Source organism: Tympanuchus pallidicinctus, unplaced genomic scaffold (genome assembly GCF_026119805.1).
Source record: "Tympanuchus pallidicinctus isolate F22 unplaced genomic scaffold, pur_lepc_1.0 scaffold1, whole genome shotgun sequence".
NCBI classification, from domain to species: Eukaryota; Metazoa; Chordata; class Aves; order Galliformes; family Phasianidae; genus Tympanuchus; species Tympanuchus pallidicinctus.
Window position 1 is genome coordinate 101042693 of NW_026294618.1, and position 12015 is coordinate 101054707.

The 12015-nt window shown below is 36.3% G+C and overlaps 1 protein-coding gene across 6 annotated transcripts in view; it reads right to left on the reverse strand.

Moving 5' to 3' along the window:
- Positions 1 to 12015, reverse strand: part of WDPCP (WD repeat containing planar cell polarity effector) — a 141212-nt gene that overhangs the window by 70414 nt on the left and 58783 nt on the right. For all 6 annotated transcript variants that reach the window (XM_052699147.1, XM_052699118.1, XM_052699108.1 and 3 more), the window contains exons 7-9: positions 8697 to 8811; positions 4769 to 4905; positions 208 to 399 (exon numbers count right to left, since the gene is read on the reverse strand). In XM_052699147.1, coding sequence (XP_052555107.1) covers positions 208 to 399; positions 4769 to 4905; positions 8697 to 8811 — 444 coding nt within the window. The remainder of the gene's footprint in view (positions 1 to 207; positions 400 to 4768; positions 4906 to 8696; positions 8812 to 12015) is intronic.

The following is a 12015-nucleotide window of genomic DNA, read 5'->3' on the forward strand; positions in this document are numbered from 1 at the left end:
GATGTGAAAATACTAAACATACTAAATAATGCATTTTTTTCTCACTAAATAATTAATACTTGTTTTTAAAATGAAGATGGGTCATTTTTCTCCCTTACATTTTAAGCATGTCTGTTTCTTTTTATCTACTTGAAAACGCATTTAATCTGAATAATTATTTCCTTAGCAAGTCTGAAAATCACGTAACAAGAGAGTTCAGAACTTTACCTCCAGTTTGCCATGCGCACAGCCTAACAGCAATAGGTTGGCTCTGTCCCTTTCACAGGAAATAGGAGACCAAGGCCATGCTCCATCAATAGCTGCTGACCACCAGCAAATGGCCAAATCTTGCATACTGTTTATTGCCAGGTGACGTTTCATCCTCCTACCTTCTAGTCCAGGTATATCAGTGTAAGAAATCTGATGGAAGAAAAAAATGCAGAAAATATTTAAGGTAATAAAATAGCACAGGGGGAGCAATTGGGAGCATTTACTTTGCATTTGTGAAAGAGAATCCATATATACACAAAGGACTGCGCACATATATCTCCATATAGGCTGTCTGTAAATGTGAAAAATATCTCCTTAGACAGAATGAGACATGCTCACACTTTTATCTGCGGGGAGGGGATTGGGAAGGAAAGGAATGTGAGTTAAGAAGGAATTTACTGCAATGACTCCAATCAATACCAAAATGTACAGTCATGGTTGCTTGACAACATCGACCTACACGCAGGATTTAAGCTTAGCCATATTAAATGACAAGTTCTGCGAAGCTGACCAGAGAGCTAAGGTTAGTGCTTAAGACATAAGCAAATATTAAATACATCCTATGCTGTTTGAGCAAACGTGCATCTTTCTTTCTCTTCCCTAAATTAAGGCACACACACACAAATATTCGCTTTGTAAGAGAATATATACTTTTCTGCATAATGTGGATGAGCTACAGCATCATGCGTAAAGTTTATGCAGCTCTGGAGAATTCTGCCTCTTTCTCAGGAAGGATTTGTGGAATTTATTATTCAAACTCTGTTATTTTGGAGCATGGTTATTTGAAAACATGAGCAGTGCACCATCTGGGTGACACATGCCAAGGAAATATAGATTGCACCGCATTTCTGCTTAAGGAATTAATGGAAGGTTGATAGCTAGGGGAGAAAAAAAACTATCTTGCCATTGCTGGTCAGCAATAATCGAACCACTTTCTGGGGATTAAGCGCATGGCTAAGCCTACTGGACCAGACACTAGCAAAGGGCAGGGGGTCTTCTTATCAGAGAAATGCTTCTGGAGCCAGTCTCACTACATGACAGATTGCTTTCATATTCCTGTCTGCAAGGCAACAAAGGATGGCAGTAATGCGATAATGCCAGAGTGCAATGGGTGTTAAGAACCCGTTGCATTTATGTATTGTATTTAGTAAATAATCAGGCTCATCCAAATTGTGATCTCACCACTCAACCAAGGCCATTAAAATCAAGGTTAATGCTTTAATAATCCTTTGCTGTTTTTTATATGGTCAAAAAGAACCCTTTTCTATTTGCATGGTCATAATATTATTGACCTCTTCATCCCCTGAATACACATCAAAAGGAACTGAAATCAAAGTAATTACCAATGTTGTTCTCTCACAGTAAACATTTAACTACTTGTACTGTCTCCTGCTTCAGTTAATTGAAATGGATTAAAAGTACATAGATAGGAAAAACTTACAAGAGGTCAATATTTTTAGAATATACCGTACTATTACCTGTCAAAATTCTATTTAAAAGAATAAACATAATGCATACTGAAAAGGGAACAGATAACTGCTGTTTGAATTCAAACTGTGTACAGACAGTGAATTTGGTGACAATACACTATTTGGGGATGGAAAAACACAGTACTTTCACAGATATTAATTAGAGCTGTGCTGCAGTGTGTACTGGTCATAACAATTTCACATTTAATAGCAGCTGAGAATCTTTTGTTTACCTGTCTTTACATTTTGTAATAGACATGGTGATCTCAAACGTGGACTGGTGCCAACGAGAAAAGGCAAATGGCCACAGTTGTTTTTGTATTTCCCTGTACTTTAAGACTATACTGATTCACATAATAAATCCTCCTTTTTTCAAAGTGTACATAAAATCCAAGGCGTTGCAATTTAGAAAGGTGAGGCTGGAGGAAGCAATTCTTCCATTTAGGTATATATACTGTGAAAAAATAAACTTTTGGATAGACGTTAAAATAGAAGGAAAGCATGGTTGACTTTCTCTCACTATTAATAGCACTCTGGCAGTCTAGCACTGCCTAAAGTTCCCTGTCAATTTTATCCACATTAGGCTGGACACCGATCAATGTGAACTTGCATCTGTCCATGTTCTAAATAAATTAAAATCTACATATGACAGACATTTAATTATACTGAAACATATTACTGCTAGCAAGCATTTTCCTCATTTTAAAAACAGAAACTGAAACCCAAATACCGCGTACCTTTTTCAAAGCTGCATTGAAAGTGAGAGGCAAAGATGAAAGCTATACTCAAATTTCCTGAATCTTTGTTCTCCATTTTAATCCTATGGCAGTTCTATACCAGTGCAAGTTACCTTCTAATTTGATTGTCTTGAAAATAATATCAAGACTAAGGAACTGGGGCTTTTTAAAGTGTGTATTGTTTGCACATTTGCAATAGAGGAAGATCTTTTGTTTCTTTTTTTATTATTGTTTCTTTTGTTACTAGATTTTGTAAGTTTGACCAGCAGCAGCCATGAAGAACTCTAATTCAAATGCAGAGAGCTGACATAATATTATTTCAGTAGTGAATAATAGTTTCTGCTGGCTCACACTAATGCAGTTTTGAAGATAATAAAAATTATATTTAGCTGCCTAACTAGAAAGCTTCACATAAAGGAATATTCAATTAAAAAAATGCAAATGCCTTTTTTTTGGCTGGCAAAGAAATAATCCACAGTGATTCCCACTGATTTCAAGAGAAAGCAAAGTTCCTGTTGAACACAGAGGTGTTTCCAGAAGCTCAGCTGTGTGAGCAAATAACTGAACATAACAATCCTATCAAGGAAGCCAGTAGATATTTCTGGTTTCCTAGGGCAGAGACACTTTTCTATGGATTAGGCTTTCCTTCTTTCCCAAGGAAAAAGTGGCATAATCATGAGATCCAAAACGGACACAGCAATACCTAGAATGAAAATGTATTTTCTAAGTACATTTTCTAAGAAAATGTATTTTCTAACTACAGTAAGGAGCTACAGCCCTTACAATTAAATGAAGGCAATCTTCAGCTTACCACTTTCTTAGTTAGAGTTTACAGCTATTAAAAAAATAAAAACCACAACCACCTGCCAACCTTGCTTCTAAGCACAGCCTTAACAAACACTGTAGGCCAGGCACAAGTGCACATCATTTTAAAGTAAACTACGTATCAGCTCAGTTCCTGGTGAACAGTGAACTGTCTCAAATCCACGTTATAGAGGCAGGATCAATCTCGCAAACACAAATCATTGCTGAAAAGAGGCCCTGAACTGAAACAGCCTGGAAAATGTTTTAGATATTCATCCTAGCAGAAAATATTTCTACCAAGCAAGTTAAAATGTAAGATGGCAAAACTTAAACATATTCTTAAAAATCTTGCCTTGAAGATGCAAATTCTCTATGTGAGGAACCAAACTACTAAGGGGGTGCCAAAGGGAAACCGTTTGCTTGCACAAGTTGTCCTTAGTTTTTATTCAGTTTTAAATAAATACAAAATCACTCTTTTGCTCACTACATCTTTCTACTCTTCTTGACCAAAGGCTTGCCACTTCATTTTTCTAGCAGTGAACGGTATGTAAAAATGTATTCCCTTTAGCTGATTATTTTGTTATACTGCTGTAGTACCGAGCACTTCCACCTAAGGTCAGAGTTACGCTGTCCTGAAGCCAAAGAGCTTTGGTGGAAATAGGATATGCCTACATAACCCAACCCACCCAAGAAGGAGCAGAATTTTGCTTGAAATGAATGGGTTTCTACTGACACCCAAACCAGTCAGTTTAAATGTGACTGCTTTTCTGCTTCTGCTGTGACTGTGGTATAGATACACTCATACATAAAAGGCTGGAACAGGGGGCATTTTAATCTATGCTATATAAATGGGGAATTGAGATACAGAGACATTAAGTCACTTGCTTAAGGTTATATATATATAATTTGTCAGTGGTGAGAAACTCAGCTCCTGTATTTTGAGCCCTATCTCAGCAGCTTAGTTGCAAAACCAACTCTCCTAACAATATGATTACTGTAACTAGAAATTAAGACTTGTGCAGTTACAACAACCTCAGACAGATGACTGAATAAACACGGCTTCACAAGTTTGTGTATATCAGCTGAGCTGTAGTAATTGACCATGCGTGCATTTTTAGCCCACAGCAAACAAGAGGCAAAACACATTAGCTTAAATCTTTTACACTGAGCTCTACCATTACAGGTTTTACTTCATGCCTGTTAGATGCTGAGAATGTGCAAAGGGTCAGTTACTGCTGCTCAGCTGACATGAGGTAATCTGTTAAGCAGGGGTAACTCAACTGCGTGTTGAGCCCTTAGCCTAAATAGAACCGGGCAGAAAACTGGATTCCTCTTGGTAGTTTTAATTCATTTAACTCAGAATGCCATGTATTTTATTTTTTTACTTTCCAGTAACTGTCAGCTTTAGGATTTGAATTGTTCTGATCAGTTATATAAAACTTCAGCGAGTGCCAGTGATTCATTATGTAAAATTACTGTAATATAGACAGTTACTATTGACAGCAATACCTTAAAATCCAAACAAGAGAGTTTCTCATGTTTTCTTCTGTTTACATCAGGAGAATCCATCTTCTTTGTAAACTGAACGAAACAGAGTTGGTTATAGTCCTCAAATGACAAGATGATGAAATTGTCCGAAAGAATACCTGGAATACAAAAATAATGCCACCGCTATTTCTAGGAACAAAAGAAATTACTGAAACCTCCACTGAGACACTGCAAAAAGCAATTTTTTCAAGACAGTCTTAAATGTTACGCTGAAGCCTCTGTAATCTCTTAAAAGACATCCATGTGTCATCCTGCCAGGACCTTCTTGGAAATGAGAAATGAAGCTTAGAGAGTAGTCAGATTACATAACCCTGCATAAATTATCTCACATCAACCTACCTCTACATTCAGGTATACGTTTTATGCCCTTCCACATCCGTTTTCATCACAGTTTACCCTTCCATTTTTTTCTATAGTAACATCCACCAGTGTTCTGGAAGGGCACCTAATGCAGCACTGCCAGTTTTGAGGATGATAAAGGCAAATTAGCACTTGAGGTGTACCTGGTGTTTTGACACTGCAGGTCTGTGTCTGTTACATACAGAATTATGCTTCAGAGAGGTTATGTACTTGTTGAAAGCTTGACTTGTGGGTACCTGAGCAATACAGAAAACCAAGATGGAATGGATTCCCTTGAAGTCTGAAAAAGTGCAGTGGAATGGTTCAATGTAAAACTGATTAACAGACCAAAATAGTTCAATATAAAACTGATTAACTAATTTGACAATGAAAATTAATTAGACAATGCTATCTAGGATTTTTCCCAAGTGTTATCCAGTTATTGAAACACTGCTTACATTTAAAGAGATATCTGAGAATGAAATGTGCCATCAGGGTAACTAGTACCAGATTGCTGAAGAATTGTTAATGAGAATCAGGATTAATGTAAAGCTAGCAAGCTGTTTTCAGAAAGTAAACTCAAACTGGAAGATGCTAGGAAAATTGGAACTGGGTTTAAAAAACAAAATCCCTGCAGAACAGCCCTGGAAAAAAAAAAAAAATGCATTTGTGACAAATATCCTAGATTTTTGAATGCATTTTTAATATCCTTAAGTAGTTTCTGTCAGCAGCTGAGTCTTAAAGGTAAGCACTGAATACTGACTATTCAGCTTTGCTTTGATTTAGCCTGTTTTCACAACCGGTTGCATTTTCCAATGGTCATGCACTGGCACAGCTCTGAACTATCTGGTGTGCAAATGCCAAGGGGTAAATTTAAAGTCAAAAAATTGCTTTTGAAATTTTACATTAACACTACCTTTTGGAAAAATAAAAGCGATCAAGATGTTGGGAGTTAGAAGCTATAACTGAGCTCCTAAACACGTGAAAATTCAAAGTCACTGAGTGCGTAGCTGCAATATGTACCCAATTAAAATATTTTTTATATCCTCACAGACACAGCGTACATTAAAGATGATCTACAGCACACATCCAGCGCTTCCATAACTTGCTCTGATTGAAGAAAACAAAGCGGGGTTCGAAGATCCCTGGGCAGGTGTGGATGAGACGAGCAGCGCTGTGATTTACAGCAACCGCGGCTGCGGGGCAGGAGTGGAAGGAGCAGGAGTGCAGGGCTTGGCCATGCTCAGACCACCCGGCTGTGCAGCCAGAAAGGCTCTGCTGGAGGACGGCACGGGCTTGGGGCAGAAGACTACACACAGATAAGATACATGAGGTGAAAGATAAGAAACTACAGAGGGGTGATGCACATCTGTTATTGCTTTAATAACAATAAAATAGACGTGTATGATTCATGGCATAAACACTGGAAGGTTCTGTCGATATTTTTTTCAACATCTGAAAAGCAAGCTTAGAAATTCTGATGCCAATTAGATCTATGTGAATGCAACTGCGGGCATAGTCATGCCATTATTCAGAGAGGTGCCCTGTATTATGCTGCTGGGTCTGATTACCCTACAGAGATGGGCAGTGCAGACAATATCCTACGCCTTACTCAAGGCCTCAGTGCCACAAAACAAAGTGACAAATACTGCTGTCTTTCAGGAAGGCAACTTTTTAATAATTTCTAATTAACTTCTTAAAAAGGTTGTTATTTTACCTACATGAAAGTAAACTTTAAGAGCGCTTTAGTGGAGGCATGAGCATGATAAACGCAATCTTAATTCTGTGCTTCCTGCATGCAATCTGACTTCTATTATTCTACATATTAAGAGGGCATGCTACTCTGAGACATTACAACGTCAAGGTGGTAGATTTTAATCCTTATCCATTTCAACATATTCATGTTATATATATATATACACACATATATATACACACATTATTTTCAAACACATTTCTTGTATTAAAAATCAAATTGCTTTTGAGCAAATCTGATTCCAATCCAGATTTGGAAAGACAGGAAATGATGCTGGATTAAAGTTAATTTATTCTAGGACAACATTATGTCTTGGCTCACAGCGAGGCGAGTTTGGTGTAACAAATTGTATTTTGAACACCATTTCTGTGGGTAAAAAAGTATCTACTTTTATTGTTCATTAAAAAATATATATTACAATGACAGGTAATTGGAGGGTTTTTTTTTTACTGAGCAGAAGAAGCCCTGTTTCACCTTCAGATGTGGACATTAATAAACACTTGAGTAAGCGAATAAAAGGATAAATTATTACATAATCTTATTTATAGCAGTTTGAGTATATAACTGTAGAAAAATGTAGTTGTTGCTTTATTATAGTGGTCAAATTTTCTAAGTAGTAAGGTTTTTTTAATTGTATATATATAACGCTCTAAGGCAATGTAATGCATTGTACAGATAATTTAATTATTTACTATTTACGAAGTAGTAAAAATTTAGAAGAGAGGGTAAATTCTACATAAATTCTAACAAACAATTTCAATGTGGGTATCACTGAAAGCTTTGACGCTTTCCTACTTTTTGCCACCTCTAAATATGAAGTGCTCCCTCTGAAAACAACAGGGAAAAAGGTCAGACAACCGAGTAGTCTGCTAACTAGGGGAAGAGGGAAAAAAAAAGTCATGATGCTAAGTGCATTCTACAACTTCATACAATAAGTGAGGTTAGGGTTCATTTTTATTGGATCCTAAAGATTCAACTAACATAGTTATATTAATGATATTTTTCAGGACTAAACTCATAGTGAAGGAGAAGATGAGAGGGACATTGTGGGTTTCTTAAATAGCCAGGTCAATAGACAATAGATGCCTGAGTGTGGTTGAGAAGAAATCATTAAAGGTTAAAGCTAAATCTAGCATATATTGATATTAAAAGAATGTAATTTGGACATACTTTTTAAGAATTTGAAAGATACTGTGAAATTCCCTACTCTTGATCATGCAGATGCCAAGAAACTGACTTCTGGTTGTCAGTGGAGCTAAGTAAAGACACATTAAAAAAGCTATAGTTGTATTTAAATGCTCTTAAAAACAGGTACCTTTTTTTCCCTTTGCACTAAATAAAATCTTTATAATTAGTCATTAGTTAATCATGATGGTGAGATGCTGGAAATCCATAAACTAAACCAGAACACCTCCACCTAAATAATGTTATCCATTATATTTTCTAATAAAATATTTTAATAACAACTATTCCATGTAATTAATCAGTTGGGTAGAGTTTCTTTCTGTTCCATTTTCCCACTTATGAAATAAACAGAAGTTCAGATGGCATGTTTATAGCTATTAAAATGTGTAATTTTAGAAACCTATTCAGTATTTGACAAGCCTGAAAACTTTGATGTTAACTATTATTCTTAAAGTGTTCTTAGTCCTGAGGGTTGTAACTATGGCATTACATGCAATTACTTGTTGTGTTTGCAAGTCCCCAGTGGCAATAATTAGTCTACCTGTTGACATACTGTTTCTCTACTCCATTGTTAATGTAGGCAATTGATTTGCACGTGGGTGTAATTACCATCGCTGATGGTGTCGGAGATGAGCTTCCCCACCAGGGTCCTGTCAATCATCACTTTCTCCAGCTGTGGCCCAGAAAGGCTTAGGGAGACCAGTATACCCGAATGAAAGAGGAGCTAAATCCAAACAGTGAGAAAACAAGACATCAGGAATCATTAATAATACGAAACGTTCCAAGGTAGGTATTAGCAGCTGTTACGTAGCAATTTTATTTTCAAAATCACGAAGAAGACTTTTATCTTAGACGTGAAGATGTCTTATAATAACTCTGAAAGCTTTTTCAATGAAAAAGAGAGGTGTAATACGACACTGAATCATGTGGCTACAAGAATTACAAATGAATAACAATTGAAGATGGTGCATGCTGGGTCCCTAAGTGTTGAATACCATGTACTGAATTTGCCGTCTAAAAAACAAAAGTAAATTCTGTCCTGAATGTGGGATAAATTGATCACTCTAAACTGTCAAGAAATGATTTATCTTACATTTCTTGCTTTTACTTCTTCCATGTCATATTTAAATGCTTAGTTAATAATTAATTATACCATTATTTGTTAAGCATTTAAATATGCTTTTATTTAATGCTTACGTATTATTATTTACATGCTTCTGTATATGGATAGTGGGTCAAGAATTTCCAATACATTTAATAATGTGGGGCATGCTGCAGTTTTTTAGCTACTGAACTTGAGACACTGTAAAAGCCATCCATAGACCTTCAGAGTAAAATGTTTTTCTAATGTGTTCATACTGTCCCTGTCACCACTTGATTTCACTGTTAAAAAAAATGTAACAGCATAGCTTGCAATAAAAAAGCACACAAGCTTACACTTCATGTAGTTTTATATTACTTTCAGAGATTATAAAGAGCACCTTTTTGCTAAGTCCAGTTATTTCTGACCATTTGTATACTGTTTAACTTAACGGTACTCTACCATTCTCATAGCTCTGGGCTCCTAATAAATTCATATACTCCACATATCATCAGACACGTCTCCCTTAGAAAGAAGAAACTTAAACTACTGGACAGAATATTCAGAGGCTTCTCTCAGTGCTAACTATTTCCGCCTAATTAGTGTCAATTACATTATACATCTAATCTCAAAGAATAAGTCACATATTTATCAGCTCTTCCTGATGCCAAATCTTGCATGAAAGAGATAACGCACAGTAGGAAGTGTCACAAAAAACATTACTTTCTGCATAATTAACTCATTAAACTTGATAACTTCCTGAATGCAACTATTAGAACAAAACCATTCACAACAAACACCAATCCTCCCAATCTTGAATGGTATTTACTTTGCCAACTTTATTTCAGTATAAGAAAAGCTTTCTAAGAAAAATACTGCTTTCTTAGTAACATGGTGAAAGATGTTATCAGGGTTTTTAAAACAATCTGACCATATAATTGTTTATCTTGTTTCCAAATTTGGGCTCAGGAAAAACCTTGATGTAAAAACAATGAAAGATTTGATGAAAAATGACTTTGATCTTCACAGGCAGTACTGCAAAGAGACGAGCATTTTAATTTATCACCTAGTTCCACCTCTGATCCCACATGCTGCAGGAATAGATGACCTCAGTATAGAAGTTAAAGACATTTCAGATCAGCTCTAGCTCCTGGCATATGGTTGCAACTCTGAAGGACTCATCCTGGCAGATGGGTTCATTTCCCTCTGATCACTAAAAAAAAAAATAGTTATCACTTCAGCAGAGACCACATCAGCCTAAAAACTGAGCAATCTTTTCTGGCAAAGGATGCTCTGAGGAAAAATGACTGAAGAAATATAGCAGGGACTCAGCAAAGGCCAGAAGTAAGCAGTTCCAGCTCTTCTGCCTAAAAGCAGATTTTTAATAAAATCTCAGTACTTTTTAAAAAACTTTCAACTAGTGAAATGATTGTCCTTGCAGTAGAATTTGGCTGTTGGTTTCATGCTATAATTCTGACACAAATGTAGTTGCAGCTTAGTTTTTTTAGTACAACACCCCAGCATGAAAGCACCAGGCAAAGTGCACAAGAAAATATAATACTGGGAGAGATGAGGTGAGACACCACACCTCTTCTGTCTTTTTCATATGTTACAGACAACAGTAATATAATTGATCTGAATCTCTTTTACCTTATGGATACATTACAGATTTTTTTTTCCTCTGTTTCACACAGTAATGTTTCAATACCAAAAGGACAAATATGTCATGCAACTCCGCTAGAGCAATGGAAGTGCTGGGAACCAGAATGCAGCAATCCAATGAAGTTGCCTCTTATTCAGTGCTCTGTTCCCAACTGTTTAGCTATGAAAACTGTCAACTCTACCTATTTTGTTATTACTTTATTTCTGTGCTCTCTGTAGCAAAGAACAGGACCAGCATATTTAAATAGATTAGTTGCTTGCCCTAACTAATATTTTCAATCAATGCTTTTTCAAGTCTATCTTCCTGCCAGCTCACAGTAGTTCGAAAACAAATTCCAGCAACTTCTGAAATAAAAACAAAAAATACCTATGATATAAAATTAATTTGTTAAGAACAAATGATTTCGTTTCCTATCCTACCAAAGTCTACATACATTGGTTTGAAGCACACACATACACACACATACAAATACATATATATATATATATATGTATGCATAAAGTGTTTCGACATTCTCTGTCATGACAGATGTCCTTTAAGGTTTTGTCCTAGTAAAAATATTAGACACAGTTACACTCATGCAGCTCTTATTAGAGTCTTTCAAAACTTCAATTTATCCTCACGTTGAAGTTAGATTAGATAAAATCACAATTTATTTCCAACTTGATAATGTAAGTCTAGCAAAGTCTGACTATGGTTAGCTATAAGTGTCCAAAGAACATAGTTGAAAAAGTGAGGGTTGAAACACAGAAGTTGACAAGCTACTGTGCAAGAAAATAGTTATCAAGCAATATTACATAAATATGCTAAGATAAGCAGTTCTAAATTTTCAGTGAATATCAGAAAGCCAGAGAAGAAAAAACACTGCAAATCCTTCAGTAATATGCACCAATAAGAGAGCTAGTGCAATCACATACTCCCCATCTTGCATCTTCCCCACCACCTTTGCTCAGGAGCTATGCTCCACTTGCAGAAAATGTTTCTGCCAGGAGAGTGTGAGTTGTTCCCATGCTATCTCCTTGCAAAGGCTGAGGAAAGTATACTGGAGTCAAACAGGAGGATGGCATTGGTAAATCAGAAGTACGTAGACTCCTGGTTTACCTGACAGAGTAGGGATACCACATTGACTCTCTCCAGGTAAAGCCCAGAAGAAAACTGTGTTGTGGTCTGTAGCCAGCCATTAC